The 17,111-nt window shown below is 36.8% G+C and overlaps 1 protein-coding gene across 1 annotated transcript in view; it reads left to right on the top strand.

Moving 5' to 3' along the window:
• The window catches only part of LOC149842315 (mannosyl-oligosaccharide 1,2-alpha-mannosidase MNS1-like), a 123,893-nt gene extending 107,901 nt beyond the window's left edge, over positions 1–15,992 (top strand). The window contains exons 9-14 of the mRNA XM_089999059.1: positions 13,764–13,829; positions 14,014–14,122; positions 14,229–14,327; positions 14,555–14,635; positions 14,714–14,884; positions 15,465–15,992. Of these exons, the coding sequence (XP_089855185.1) occupies positions 13,764–13,829; positions 14,014–14,122; positions 14,229–14,327; positions 14,555–14,635; positions 14,714–14,884; positions 15,465–15,725 (787 nt within the window). The 3' untranslated portion in view covers positions 15,726–15,992. The remainder of the gene's footprint in view (positions 1–13,763; positions 13,830–14,013; positions 14,123–14,228; positions 14,328–14,554; positions 14,636–14,713; positions 14,885–15,464) is intronic.
• The last annotated feature ends 1,119 nt before the right edge of the window (positions 15,993–17,111 follow it).

Raw genomic sequence — 17,111 nt, 5'->3', positions numbered from 1 at the left:
CATGTCCCCATACCGATTGGTTTTTGGGAAACCATGCCACCTTCCTGTTGAATTGGAGCATAGGGCATATTGGGCTATCAAGAAGTTCAATTTTGATATGGCCCAAGCTGGTGCTGAGAGGAAGTTGCAGTTGAGTGAGCTTGAGGAGTTGCGCAATGAAGCCTACGAGAGTGCCAAAATATACAAGGCTCGAACCAAGCATTTCCATGATCAACATATTGTGAGGAAGCAGTTCGAGCCCGGTCAAAAGGTGTGGCTTTATCATTCACGTCTCCATCTTTTTCCAGGGAAGCTGAAGTCCAGATGGGATGGACCATTCATAGTCCATAGAGTTTTTCCACATGGAGCGGTAGATCTTTTGGACCCTCGAACGGGTAGCATTTTCAAAGTTAATGGGCAGCGACTGAAGCCCTACATTTCTGATATGGTGGTGCAGCAAGACATTGAGGCTATTAACCTCGTGGATGCATGAGAGGGAGCACAGGTTTGTATGTTGTATTTTTAGTAGGATCTAGTAAATATCATAGATGGTTTTTCGTTATTTTGCTTTGATCTCATGAGTATATTGTTAGATCAGGTAACCATTCTTGTGCATTCGTAGGACATGCATTTATATGTCAGGTGACTTCTACTCTTTTCTCCCGATTATCTTGTTTTCATATGCAGTCCCTTAGTTTCATATAAGCATGGGGGAGTGCCACTGAGGACAGTGTCATTCAAGCATGGGGGAGGGTGTAGTTTGCAAACCTAAACTTTTCATGTCTTTGTACTTGCAAATTTTTTGTCAACTCATTAAAATTAGGCTTTTAGGGAATGAGTTTGAACTTATATGACTGCTTTGCAACATCAAACGTTTTTAGAGAATTTTTAAGCCCCACGAAAAACTTTTTCTAACACGAATCTAGAAAACCATGGTTATTTATGTGGATTTCAAAGAAATGATTATAGAAGCATGTTAGAGTTTATTTTGAATCACAAGTATGGATATGCACAGTTTTAATTTTTTGAAAAACTAAGCAAATGAACAATATTGCATTTAAGAGCTCAAAAAGTGAAACGAGCATACGTTTAGTTGTTTGATATCTTCGTACTCCCTAGTAGCTGGGCTTAGACACAAGTTGAAGTGTTTGAGTCCAGGGTGAAAAGGATAACGAAGGAAGTCAATTCTTTGTCTACGTTGATATCTGTGGCCTATTTTGTTCGAGCAAGTAGAGCCTGAGGGGTGTTTACACCTGGTGCCCTAAAGCCATCTGGTTTGGGAGTCATCGGCCCGAAAGCTCGTTACATGGACTTTATAGAGAGCCTAATAGATACTGACATTGCACATGACAGAGAAGTAGACTATACGTAAACTATAGAAAATTGAAGGTCTAGTGACTCGAGCAATTAAGTCTGAGGGATACTTTGTATCTGGTGCCCTAAGGTCGTCTGGCCTGGGAGTCACTGACCCAAAGCTTGCTACACGGGTCACAAAAACTGGAAATTGGGTATAGTGCTCAGAAAAATTGATTGAAAAATGTGGAAAATTGAAAATCAAGAAAGAGAAAAGAGCGTAAAAGAGAAAAGTTCATTGCTTAAAAGCAAATATTGAGAAAACCTGTGCAGAACACATATGAGTGAGGATAAGTAAATAATGATATGTATGTATTTAAATTTCTAAGGATGAAACATAAATGATTATGCTATTTAGAAAAGTGAAAGAAAATATTTTATTCTGTGGTGGCAAGTAGAAGACTCTAATCCTGTTTTGATGATGCAATGGCATGAAATATTTGTGGAAACGAACTCCTTAAACTGCCTAATGCTTTGTGTTTTAAAATTCTTATGTATACTTGACACAGATGTTTGTGGGTAGCATCACTGCAAACCCTCACGAGACCTTACTCGTCCACTGGGGTTGAAAGGGCTTGTTGCATATGCTAAATGCAACCGTGATTCCTACGAAAGTGAGTTAGGTATTTATTGTGTGTCTAGTTTAGTTTTTTTTGTTTTTGCTTCAGTTTGCTCGAGGACTAGCAAACGATAAGCATGGGGGTATTTGATCATGCATAATATTTGCATTTTATTAATCATTATTTATGCATGATCCGTGTTAAAATCGCTCTAAAAACCCATTTTTATTGATAGTTCTGAGAAATTGCATTGAATTGAATTTTATCAGAAATTCGTATTTTTCAAAGCTTTCCCTGCATATATTTTCTTTAGTGTTTCTATTATAGTTAGAATGTTTTAATCATAGTTTAGTTTGTTTAGGTTTTTTTAATTTTTAGGAAGTTTGTTTGTTTGTTCTTAGACAATAAAACTTGTTTTACTAAAATGGGTCTTTTGAAAAATATGGAAAATCGTGGACTTGTTTTGAAATTTTTCTTTTACCCTAATTTAGTATTATAAGTAATCTTCTACAGCCAAAAAAAAGAGAGTGGTCTCTCTCTCACGTTGGAATTGACGCAGCCCACTTGGAAGCTCTCTCTCTCTCTCTCTTCCCCTCCTCTTCCTCTTCTTCTTCTTCTTCTTCTTTTCCGTCTCTCTTCTTTCTCGTCTTCTTCTTCTTCTTCGTCCTCTTTCAGCACAAGGGAGCAGCATGATGATCTGATACAGGAGAGACCCCTCTTTTCTCAACCACTCCAGCCGACCTTGGGAAGCGTTGGATGTGCAAAGAGATCAAATTTTTTTGTGCCCTCGAGTGAGCCCTCAGAGGACCCTGAATCAAACCATACCAAAGTGTTTAACCTGGAAGGGACAAAAAGAGACCACCAAAGCCTTAAGCACTGAAGACTCTTGTTTTTCTCTTTAGACTAGGCTTTTATTTTATTTTATTCAATTCATTGGGTTGTAATAAAACCATTTAATTATTTTGTTTAAGCCCTCTACGTAGGGTCGTACTCTCGTAGTTAATTATTTGATTAATTCTTTTTTTTTTGGCAATAAAGAGTAGTTAGATTGTGTGTTTGAATACGAAGTATTTTCCGTTCCCTGAGATCGACCCGGACTCCACCACTTGTGCGAGCCGGTTTTTATATTTTTGGTGTCTGGCTTTCACTGAATTTTTATTAAAAATATTGTTTTAAAAAGGGTTTTCATAAAACTCACACCATGTGGAAACTTCAATGAGTTGCACAAGAACCGGGGTAGAGAGAGAGAGAGATAGGTAAAAATCGATTGAGAGAGGAGAAAACTCGTTAACATAACATTAGGGGCTAATCTCCTCTAAGTTAAATAGAGGGAAGCCAAAATTAAAATTTACATACAAGTCCCTTCTTATATACGAAATATCAAATAACCTACTTTTAAGAAAACTTAAGCTTAAAACCTCAAACGGTCAATTAATCTTAACAGTCCCTCTCAAGCTGGAGCATAGATATCAATCATGCTCAGTTTGTCACAACATTTTGAGAAATTGGGTCTATCAAGAGGCTTTGTAAACATATCTGCAACTTGGTCCTCCGACTTTAGATATCTGGTAGCGATATGATCAGCTTGAACCATCTCTTACGTAGTGGCAATCAACATCAATATGTTTTGTCCTCTCATGAAAAACTGGATTGTTCTCTATATACGTGGCTGCCTTGTTATCACACATCATTATTATAGGAGATGAAACCTTCACTTGAAGATCATTTAGAACAGTTCGAACCCACATTAATTCAGCAGCTGTTTGGGCCATAACCCTATATTCTGATTCTGCATTCGACCTAGCAACCACATTTTGCTTCTTACTTTTCCATGAAATTAGGTTATCTCCCATAAACACACAGAATCCTGTGGTAGATTTTCTATCCACTACAGATCCTGCATAGTCAGCATCAAAGTAAGCCACTATTTCCAGGGTTCCACCTTTCTTGAATAATAACCCTTTTCCAGGAAAAGATTTTAAGTACCTGAGTTTCATTATTGTTGCATTCCAGTGTACCTCAGTTGGTTTGTTTATAAATTGGCTAACCTTGCTTACAACTAAAGCAATATCAGGTCTGGTCACAGTTACATATAGTAGCTTCCCTACCAGTGAGCGATAGCTTTTGCTATCAACAGGTTTTGACCCTTCTTCAAACAACTTTATGGTCCATGGAAATATTTGCTGGTTTAGCTCTCAACATTTCAGTCTCTTTTAATAAGTCAAGAACGTACTTCCGTTGTGACAAAACAACCCCTTCACAGCTCCTGACAACTTCTATACCCAGAAAATATCTAAGTGAACCAAGGTCTTTTGTAACAAAATGTTTTTGAAGATGAGTCTTTGTAGCTTCAATATCTTTCATATCATCTCCTGTAAGAATGATGTCATCCACATATACCACCATAACAACAAGACCTGAGTTAGTTTTCTTAATAAATAATGTATGGTCTGCCGCTGACCTATTAAAGCCAAAACTTGACATCACTTCAAACAACTTTTGAAATCATGCACGCAGACTTTGTTTCAAACTATATATCGCCTTTCTTAATCCGCACACCTTCTGACACTCCCCCTTAACCTCAAATCCAGGAGGTTGTTGCATGTATACTGTCTCCGACTGATTCTCATATAGAAATGCATTTTTCATATCTAATTGACACAAACTCCATCCATGGTGAACAACTACGGAGAGAACAAGACGAATGATACCCATCCGTGCAACAGGAGAAAAAGTTTTAAAGAAATCAATACCATAAATCTGAGTATATCCTTTTGCTACTAATCTGACCTTGTATCTTTCAATAGAACCATCTGATTTGTACTTTATGGTATATACCCATTTGCATCCAACAATGTCAACATCCACGGGGGAATCAACTAAATCCCATGTATGTTGAGACAATAAGGCATCCATTTCTTCTTGCATAGCCTGCTTTCACCTGTTGTCGAGCTCTGCCTGTTGATAGTTCAAAGGAATAGTTTCAACAGATAAGGCTGAAATAAATGCTTTCATCTGACTTCCAATTCTGGCATCAGACATAAAATGAGATATGGGATATAAGGTACATTGTCGTGTCCCCTTCCGTAGAGCGATTGGCCTGTTATCATCATCATGAAGGTCACTGTTGTCAGTAGTACTTACCTAAGGAGAAGAAGAAGATGAAGGCACTGGAGGAGGTGGAACTCTACGCACATATACCAATGGAGGATTATGAAACCGTGAGGGAGATAGAGTTTGGTTCGGTAATGGGGGCACAGATTCCAAAGGAAAAAGAGGAACATGAAGTGAAAAAGAATTAGCTGGATCAACTTGCATCTGAGTACCAATACTAGAATAATATGGAATGGATTCCAAGAAAGATACATCCGCACTAACATACTCTCGCCGAGAAATTGGATCATAACATCGATACCCCTTTTGATTTTTTGGATAACCTATAAACATACATTTTGTAGCTTGAGCAACTAATTTATCACGGTCAGGTCCAAGTGTGTGCACAAAGCAAACACACCCAAATATTTTGGGTGAGAAAGAGAAGAGTAGAGCATTAGGATTTAGGATATATAGCGGAATTTGATCTCCCACGGAAGATGAAGGCATGCGGTTGATCAGATAACACATCACCCCAATATAACGCAGGAACATTGGATTGAATCATAAGGGTACGTGCTACATCAAGGAGGTGCCTGTGTTTTCGCTCAGCCACACCATTTTTGTTGAGAGGAATAGGCACAAGTGGTTTGTGGTTGAATGCTATGGTCTTGATAAAATTGCAACAAGGCTTTTGTTTTGAACTCAAGAGCATTATCAGTGCAAACAATCTTGACAACAAATTCAAACTGAGTTGTTATTTCAAGAATTAAGGATTTGATAATACTTGGAACTTCAGATCTTTCTTTTATTAAAAACACCCACGACAACTTAGAAAAATCATCAACAATAACAAGATAATATCGACACTGAGTCCTGGTTGAAATCTTACTAGGACCCCATACATCTGCATGAAGAAGTTTAAAAACCTTATGACTGGACTGACTCTAAGTAGAAGGAAACGAACTCCGATGATGCTTGCCTAACTGACATGCTTCACACTGAAATGACGTAGTAGACGAAATTTGAGGAAAGACATAACGTAGCTTTGACAATGAAAGGATGACCAAGACGACGATGCCATTGAATAGGATTGGATGAGTGTTCTACTGCAGCATAAACATTGCCCAATGAATGATGTAGGTAGTAGACTCCCTTTTCTTCATAGCCTCCACCAATCTTCTTCCCCATCAGCAAATCCTGAAAATGACAACCCAACGAGTCAAATATCACTCTACAATTTAGTTCTTTGGTAAGACAACTAACAAAGAGTAAACTTTGAGGGAACGAGGGAGCATGAAGAACATTTTTCAACTGCAAGGAAGAAGATATAGAAATATTTCCCTGACCAACAACTGGTGAGGAACTCCCATCTGCCAATGAGACTCCTCGATGGACAGTAATATCCTTTAGATCTGAAAAGAAAAGCGAATTCCCACACAGATGTCTAGATGCACCAGAGTCAATAATCCACTTACTATCATTCAGATAAAGATGATCTCCTGTTGAGTAGGCCACACCAGCTACAGGAGAAGAGGAGCTTGAAGGACGACGAGCTATCAGCTCATCATATTCTGCTCGACTAAGGGTGATATTGTCACTTGCAGAAGTATTATCATTTGCATTTGCTACCTCTAGTGTAGTAACATTAGCTTTTGGAACATTAGGCTTTGATGCAGAAGAGGTTGGCCGTCCATGCTTATCCCAACAACAATCTTCTAAATGTCCAGATTTTTCACAGAAAGTACATTAAAGTTTGCCTTTGCCTTTCATACCTCTTCCACGACCTCGTCCTCTAATATTCTGAATATTTTCACATCCATAACTAGATGAGACAACTAGAGCAGATGACTGGTGTAAGGAAACAACTTTGAATATATTAGGTTCAATAATGAACCAATACACATGCACATGAAGTACGAATATACCCACTAAAGGGGAAAACACAAGCACATAATGTGCTAACACATAAACCCACAAAGGGGCAAAAATGCCTATAAGGCATAAGTTGATATTATTGAAAAGAGGAAGGGTGTAACACCCATTACATGGAGCAAAAGCTCCTCTAAAGGAGTAGTAAATACCAAGGGGAGAGCTCCTATTTATACACTCTCAAAGGGACCACCTTGGGGGCTCCCAAAGGAGACGTTGGAGAGCCCCCAACGGTCACATTTGTGACCGTTGGGGGCTCCCAACGTCTCTATTGGGAGGCCCCCAATATGGTACGAAAAACAAAAAATAAAAACTAAAAAACAGAAAATAAAAGAAATATTACAATGCATATTCCAATTGGAATATGCGTAAAATGACAAATTACAAGAATACCCTTGAGGGTATTTTAGGAAGAGAATATATATATTTACATATATATATATATAAATAGAGATACGTATACATATATATGTATACGTATCTTTATATATATATATAAATATATATATGTACATTTAAGGATTATATTTCAACATACATATATGTGTACGAGTACACCTATTTTAACACCCCCCTCAATCTTTGCGGGGAAACGAAAAGATTGAAAAAAGTCGCAAGACTCCAAGAGGCTTCGGTAAGGATGCTATTGAAACTTGAAAATGCCTTCCTCCAATTGCCTTCTAATGGTGAACACATTTCCCGATCCATCCAGGGTACTTCTTTTTATCCTATCTCCAAGATCCTGTGGAATAACAATAAAGAACAAGTAAAAAATATCTTTGCATTTTACTCAAATGGAACATTCCTAACAAGGTGCAAAATTATAACTTATGCATAGAAATTTGAAGCATATGATAGGATATCTACTTTAGCATGAAAAGAAAATTTAGAAAACCAAGGTTTCAAAATCATATATCATGTTAAATAGTAAGCAGAAACGAATTGCAAAAATGCATGATGCATTCATAAGGTCTAACATTAGACAAACACAACCCCATAATGGGGAATAACAAAATGGTCCACTAAGGGACACCACAATAAGCCTACGAAGAGACATAAGCTACATATGCCTTATTGAATGAGGGCCTAAAAGGCCATAATGAGCATATGCATATACTATCATAAAATGAATTAACACTTAAAGAAATCATTAATGAACATGCTCCAAACATATTTTAGTCAAAATGAATACGGATACAAATGTTCAAAAGGTTTGACGAATATGAGCTTTAATAAGAGGGGCTTTATAAAGGTATATTTAACACGCATAGATCAACAATAGAGTTTTTCACATCTTCAGGGAGAAGATCTATGTCAATCAAATGTCATATATAAGAAGCATGATCTGACTAAGTATATTAAAACATTCACCCAAGATTCAAGAATGAATATCATTTGAGACAAAAGACTCATTTTGCATATCAAATACAAAAGTGGCCGAAAAACTGTAAGCACTTAATATATAGATTAAATGCTAAAATATCAATTTGATTTAAAAACATATCATAGATATGATTCACTTATATCTAAAAACACAAGTTATGAATGAAATTTTGTAATTTTCAATAGTAGTTCATCCACTACAAGCAAATACCTCATTAGTTCTCAAAAACCTACAAATCAAGTGTATAAGCTACTAGAACAAGAACATAACCATAATGCCATTAAAGGCCAAAAGACACACACAAAGGTGTGTAAAAATACCTCTTGTCTATATGTAATAATACTTGAAATAAGTGTATCAACGACAAGAACAAGAGAATACATGCCAACATGGACCAAAAACATCTCTTGTCTACGTAAAAAAACACTAAAAAACAAGTATGTTCGGCTACTAGAACAAGAGTATCAAGTCAACCATGGGCTAAAACACAACACATCTCTTGTCTACATAAAATGACACTTGAAATGAGTGAAAGAAACCAACCATGGGCATACATTGCAGCGACTAGAACAAGGACACAAATGCTAACATGGACTAAAATCACACATCATGGTGTGAATCAACGTGCCTTGTCTACATATAATAACACTCAAGACAAGTGTGTTCAGCTACTAGACCAAGAGAACAAAAGCCAACAAAGGGCTACCAACACACAAATGTGTAATAATATGTCTTGTCTACATATGATGACACTTAGATAAGGGGCATAAAAGGAGAAGGCTTTTGAGGCAATAAAACTTGTAATGACGAACATATAAATAAAACCTTGAATCAATAAAACAATATTCTTTTTAAAAAGAATACCCATAACAATAACATTTTGGAATAAATGTGTGAATATACACACACCAAGAACACTTGGAACACTTGTGCACAAAAGCACAAAACACGAAATCACAAATGTGCAAATGCACTCATAAGATTCAATAATCCCCAAAACCTTGATTTTAATATACCTTAAAACATTTAAGGTTTCATATATCCATCACATTTACATATAAATGAGAGCATCCACTAGATCAATGGCCAAAAGAGGAAAAAACGAGTGACACACTCATAATTAGAGATCATATAACAAATCATTTTAGAGTTCCCAAGGTGCCCATAACTCACCTCAACAACCATCTTTAATATGGCAAGTGGACAATTTAAAATGACATAAGGTGCCCATAACTCACCTCAACAACCATCTCTAATATAACAATAAGGCCATAAAAGGATTGATGCATCATATAACAACTTGTGATGGATAAAATAAGTGCCATAAAAGGCAAAAATACCTTTTCAACAAACATAATGACATAAAGAAATCATCTTGGGATAATCAAGAGAAGATAATCAAGCTTTTAACAAAGATATCACAAGAACCGTAATGGTTCGCAAAGAGAGCTTTAACACAATATCTAAGGAAAAGATATTAAAAAAATACTTGAAAATTTATAGAATTGGGATTAAATCCCATACAACAAATTTTAATATTCTTTGATTGTGTTGAGATATGCGGAAACGTACAAAGTGCCATAAGCACTTACAATGTTTTATAATGATTCGACAAAACAATCAATATCTAAATTCATTACACTTTCACCAAAAGAAATGTGCACAAAAGCTCCATAATGTGAAAATATCTCAAAAAGGAGATAAAGTGTGCGATAAGCACACCACCACCAATGTGCACAAATGCACAAGAACACTTAGAACAAATGTACACGAAGGTACAATAAAGAAACTCAAATGCACAAAGGCATACAAAATATAAAGAATTTTATTGAGAAGAATGGAGAACAAAAGCTCCAAGAAGTAAAAATGTTTACGAAGAGACAATACCATGTAAAATTGTCTATGGAAAGACAATACGCATACAAACATGAATACTTTATAAAAGAAGTGTTCACAAACATTCTCACAACACTTGAACAAAATACGCAAAAAAGCGTAAAAGTAGTAAACATGCAATAATGCATGTATTGAATAAAAAGAACAATTGCTTGAGACTCTCAAGCTTTTAATTATGCAATTATATGCTTGATAAATGCAATTTAAGACAAAGACGACCATATTATGGCCAATGTAGGCATCCTTAGAGATACAATCAAGAGGTTTTGAAACGTTATGTGAAAAATACAAACAAACATGTTTATAAAGTTGCATTATTAGAAGAAAAATAAAAAATTAATGAAATCTTTTATACCAAAGGATGCAATAGATACACTATGCATTCTATATAGTGTGAGAAGATTTTTAAAAAATCTTTCCTAATGAACACAATGGTTCATACAACATATTTATCACAAACAATTTTTCAAAATTCTTTAAATAAACCAAAACCATTGAGAGACTTTTAGGAGTTCATAAATATTTATCATTAACAAGAACTACTTAGGGTTCATAAAAAAGTAAACTACAAAGATTTAGATGTGAGAAATTCTCATACAAGAATTATATCAAAATATTTTTTTTTCACAAAAAAATGCACTAAAAACCATACACAAGAGTTTTTAAGCAAAGATCATTAATTTAGCAAGAAATCATATATAAAAAGTTAACTTATAGGTTAATCACGAAATTCTTATGGAAAAATCATAAATCTCACATAATTGAAAAACAATTTTGCAAAACATAAATTACTATTATATGTGATGAGGAATCGATAAATATATAACCAAGAATTATATATTTGGACAATAAACAAGTTTACCAAATTCAAAAGGAGATATTTTAAAATATACGAACACATGAAATGTGAAAGGAAATGATTCAACTATCAAAAACACTAAATGTGCAAGAAAAATAGTTTCATAATGCATAATATGTTAAGAAAAGAGATACATACCGAAAACTTCTAAAAAAGAAAGGAACAATGAATACTTCACCATTTTTGAGCACCACGCTTTCCGTTGCACCAAGAGACAACCCCATCGTAACCTTGCTCTGATACCATGTAAGGAAACGACTTTGAATATATTAGGTTCAATAATGAACCAATACACATGCACATGAAGTGCGAATATACCCACTAAAGGGGAAAACACAAGCACATAATGTGCTAACACATAAACCCACAAAGGGGCAAAAATGCCTATAAGGCATAAGTTGATATTATTGAAAAGAGGAAGGGTGTAACACCCATTACATGGAGCAAAAGCTCCTCTAAAGGAGTAGTAAATACCAAGGGGAGAGCCCCTATTTATACACTCTCAAAGGGACCACCTTGGAGGCTCCCAAAGGAGGAGTTGGAGAGCCCCCAACGGTCACATTTGTGACCGTTGGGGGCTCCCAACGTCTCTATTGGGAGGCCCCCAATATGGTACGAAAAACAAAAAATAAAAAACTAAAAAACAGAAAATAAAAGAAATATTACAATGCATATTCCAATTGGAATATGCGTAAAATGACAAATTACAAGAATACCCTTGAGGGTATTTTAGGAAGAGAATATATATATATATTTATATATATATATATATATAAATAGAGATACGTATACATATATATGTATATGTATCTTTATATATATATATATATATAAATATATATATATGTACATTTAAGGATTATATTTCAACATACATATATCTGTACGAGTACACATATTTTAACAACTGGGACATAGGGTGAGATTGTAGAAGGGAAATCACAAGTCAACTCAGACGATTGTATGCATCAGCAAGAGTAGGTACATCGGATCCAGTTAACATTTGGACTTTTGCAACAGAGAATTCTGAAGATAAACCTGTGAGAAATCAAGCAACCATAGTCTGTTCTTGATGATTTGCTGCGAACAACAAAGAGGCCTGTGGGCATTGAGTCTTTCAAACGCTGCTTTGACGGAGGCATAATATTGGGCCAAGGTCTGATTTCCTTGCTGCAAATTATATATCTCCTGTTCGACTTGCAGGATGCGACTCACATTAGTCTCTTGAGAGTACGTATCTCGAAGATTGTCCCACATCTGTTTGACTGTATTATAGTAAATTAGACCATCTGCAATATGAGGTTCAACACTATTCATGATCCATGACATAACGATGTCATTATCTTCGTCCCAAGTAATATATTTTTTCACCTTTTCATTTGGTTCAGTTTTCAACAAAATATATTTTTTACGATGTTCAGATACCGACATCATAAAAGTTCTAGACCACCTGGCATAGTTTGTTTCATTCAATCTCACAGAAGAACCATACGAGAAGGGATTTACAAATGCCTTATATTCCCCAATAGCCTCATTTTTGGAATCAAATTTCGAAGCTTCACCCATAATGAATAGTACTAACAAGATATGAGAGATATTTGATGCTAATACAGCTGCAATAAACAAAAAAAATAGATTCACTCTCTTCATCAACCACACGCCAGCTGACACAGGAACATCGTGCTTTATGATCACGCTTCAGTCAATTCCACGACCACACAAGACTGCTTCACAACATCAGAAACAAATTCACGCCAGCAGAGCAGAAAATAGCGTGTTTCACGATCACACAACTTCATTAGGTTATTCAACCCACATCAGAAACAATGGAAAAATCAGATCAGAAACGTAGATCTGAGAAAACCAGAACAACGACAAACACGACATCCAAGGATAAGATTATTTTGTTCATGATCTGATATGAGCAACTGCACACGACACAGAAATCCCACGACAGTCTTAAAAAAAAAACTACTTCCACGACACAGAAATCACACCAGCCTCAAAAAATATCAACTGCTCCCACGAAACATGATTTACGGCAAGGCATCAAAAGGAATTTTTTCTTCGACATCCAGATCCTTGATCTGCTCGTAACACCCAACTCTGCCGCAACCTGATCCAGTTGACACGCTGTCACCGTGACCTTTAGATCTGATTATAGATCTGTGTCATGACATTAGTCAGACATCAGATCTGTGATCTGATCTATGCAATTAGAAGGAGAACAAAATAAGCACACCTGTTTATGAATTTTTTTGAGCTTTTTTTTTTGGTGTAGATCGATCACGTGCTCACGCTCCTGAGATCCACTGCTCTGATACCATGTGGAAACTTCAATGAGTTGCACAAGAACCGAGGCAAAGAGAGAGAGAGAGTCGTTAACATAACATTAGGGCTAATCTCCTCTAAGTTAAATAGAGGGAAGCCAAAATTAAAATTTACATACAAGTCCCTCCTTATATACGAAATATCAAATAACCTACTTTTAAGAAAACTTAAGCTTAAAACCTCAAACGGTCAATTCATCTTAACAGTATGGTTGGATGATTGTTAACCTCCTGGTATGTAAGTAACTTCAGGATACATGTGACTAGCTCTTTTGTTTAGAGATTCAATGACATGAATCATGAGTTTTTTCTATGTTGCTCTGACGGTACATTTTTCTAGATTACAGCTGGTCCCTGACACTATTGGTCTTTTACAGTTTTTATGAGTACCTGCTTAAAGTCTGGATACAGGGGAATAAAACTGAAGCTGTAAGTCATTATAGGTAAATCCTTGCTCTTGTCATTGAATGCTTTCTTTTGGTCAACCAGAAAAACATAAAGTAAGCATAAGGTTTAGCTCACGTTAATGTTCAATAAGGGCTGTCTTCCATTTCTCGAGATGCCTTTTACAAATTACCATTTATCGACAGTGATCACATTGCTAACTATCTCATAGTTTGATTACAGGCAAATGTGGGAGACTTCAATGAAAGGATTGCTGAGCTTGGTCAGGAAAAGTACTCCTTCCTCTTTTTCATACATCTGTGAGAAAAATGGTGATTCACTTTCGGATAAGGTAAGTTTAATATCCTTACATTTAATCAGCTTTCCAGTTAGTCTATAGGATATATAGAATATCCATGTTATCTATTCTGTGTTTTTTCCTTTTTTTCTTTGGGTAGATGGACGAATTAGCATGCTTTGCTCCAGGGATGCTGGCGTTAGGGTCATTTGGATATGATACTGAAAATGCTGAGAAATTTATGTCACTTGCAAAAGAGGTATTTATCCTCTTTTATGATTTATTGTGTTCTATTTAGTTTTATTAGGTAGCATTTCATTCCAATGGCTACTCTATTTAGTTTCATATTAAACATGTATAAACTTTTCTTATTGAATTGATTTCACTAGTAATTGGTCACTTGTTTTTCTGTTCTATTTGGATCCATGTTTCCTGGCTATGAATTTCAGCCATAAACCTGGGATTAAAGGGATTATTTGCATGCAGCTTGCCTGGACTTGTTACAACTTCTATCAGTCAACTCCCACGAAATTGGCTGGAGAAAATTACCTTTTTCATGCAGGACAGGTTTGTTTTCATGTTGCTTCAAGTTTTGTTGTTATGTTGCCTGGTCATCTTCAGATTGTTGGAAATCTCAAATTGCAGGACATGAGTGTTGGTACATCATGGAACATATTGCGGCCTGAGACAGTTGAATCACTCATGTATCTCTGGCGTTTCACTGGAAACAAGACGTATCAAGAATGGGGTTGGAATATTTTTCAAGCATTTGAAAGGAATTGCAGGATTGATTCAGGCTATGTTGGACTTAAGGATGTAATCCATCTAACCTGTCCAAATCTTCAGTTTAATCTCCTTCATTTTTTTTGAGTTTTTAAATTATTGTTCACTTGGCCCACAAGGGCGCATCACACCCAGTAAGTGGGTCGGCTTAAAGCTTTCACGTTGAAGGAGGTCAAAAGTTCGATAACCAGGTTTATGCCCTTTGCCGCAAGGCATAATCCAAATGAGAAACTATCCCGGGTACTCATGGAGTTTTATATGCGGACACCAGCCCAGGTCCACGGTCAACGTGACACATCTCTGCCTGTAACGGGATGTCTGAACCATAGCAGTGGTTTCTCCATGCCAAGTCAAAAAAATTTATTGAATGGCCGCATGCTTTGACATATTTGAAGATGACCAGAAATAGCTTTTTGGAATCAAGAGAATGATCTCTGCCTTTCAAAGCATATGCCTAAATGCTCCAGCACCCAGGGTGTCTGGTAAATTACGTGGCTGTAGATTGTTCAAGGACGCTTGTATTCTTTCTGCAGACTACTAGGCATTTCAGATTCATAAAAGAAGGTGCTCAAAAATTAATTGAAACTCTTGCCTTGTTGTTTCCGTTGTACAGGTGAATACAGGATTGAAGGATGATAAGATGCAAAGCTTTTTCCTTGCAGAGACCCTCAAGTATTTTTATCTTCTGTTCTCACCACCCTCTGTTATCTCCTTTGATGAGTGGGTATTCAACACTGAAGCCCACCCATTAAGAATTACACCTCGCCTCACTCGGGAAGACTTGAGCAACAAACAGGAAGTAGGATCAGAAGTAAAAACAAAACCGCCCCTGCGGTATTTGGGCAGGAAGGAGGGTCGATCTGGAGTCCACTAGGTGCTGCCTCCACTTAATGTACTGGTTTCCTTTGCTCCAAATTATCAGCTAAGCCAAATTCCTCGAGCTTTTGGGTCCTGGATGTTGAAGTCTTCTTGTTTTGGTTCACGACGCCTCTGTGCTGCGTAAGCCTGAAATATTCAAGAGAGGAAAGGTGCAAATTTTATTTGTATTACTGGATAATGGAAGGTAAATGATCGGAATCTGCAGCTGGTTCAGTTTTGTTATTTGCCCACCTAGCTTTTGCTAATAAAAAAACCTTAAGCCTGTGTCTCTTTTGTTTGGCGGTGCAGCATTGAGCAAGCTGTGTCTCTTTTAATTGAAACCAACTCTAAGTCGGTCTCTCTCTCTCTCTCCACCAATGGTTATGTTCCAACTAGCTATGCTTGCTAGATGTAAGCCAAGATCTTGTGTCCTCTAAAATTCATGGATGTAAAGCTGCGCCAACTTTAAGATATCGACCATACCAACGGGGATGACCCTCTATATTGACTTCCATGGATGTAAAGTCATGGATCTTTCGCTCTTACCAACGGGGTCCGTCTGGCAGGAGCAGTTGTGCATCACCTTATGTTGGGACAATGCAAGCTCAAATCCCAATGGTATATTTGTATAACTGGTAGGGGTCGCTTTCTCTGTCGAGAAAAAAAAAAGTTGCGGCATTGGAGCTGGCATAGTGGGGGTGGGGGCTTGGCTGCTAGACAGGCAGTCAAGGTGCGATTCTCATGGGTGTCGCCCTTCTGCGCAAGCCAATGCGTATCATAGTCCTTTGGGTCTGGGGTCTTAGCCTCTGAGTTTTATGCTGCCAGCACGACAACCGTAGGTATGGCAGGCTGAGCCAGCATGACCAGGTAGTGCCGGGTGCGGTTTCTTTGGGTTATAAATTAAAAAAAAAAAGCTAATATCAAGTATCTTACTTTTCTGGATGAAGCATAGAGAAGTCCATGCTTGCAAGATGCTGTTTCCGTGCCACTTAGAAGGATTGCACTTTCTATGCAGATGCACGTGATTTCCAATGGTTATATCCTCATAATGAGCTGAGGTGGGCATTTTAAAATGGCGATTTATTGATCACGAAATTCTAGGGGATTTTGACATTTATATTTTTCTTTGTTGTTTTATAACCGTTCAGTATGATGGCTTATTTATGGTAATTCATTTACAAAATTACAATAATCTTAGTCAAAGATGTGTGGTTTGAAGAACTTGTGCTGCAACGCATCCTTTCTATGCAGCTATACCGTGTACAATAAAGCTTCACATTGGTCGGAATGATGGTTCAGCCATTTTTGTCATTGCACTACAATGCTCATTCATCAAAGATGAATTAATAAACCGTGTAATTTATGGAATCATTAGTGAAATTTGTGGGACAAGGAGGGTTGG

This window comes from Nuphar pumila, chromosome 3 (assembly GCF_984573655.1).
Source record: "Nuphar pumila chromosome 3, dmNupPumi1.hap1.1, whole genome shotgun sequence".
Taxonomy (NCBI): Eukaryota; Viridiplantae; Streptophyta; class Magnoliopsida; order Nymphaeales; family Nymphaeaceae; genus Nuphar; species Nuphar pumila.
The sequence above is the reverse complement of the archived record's forward strand: the minus strand, read 5'-3'. Positions and strand labels throughout refer to the sequence as shown.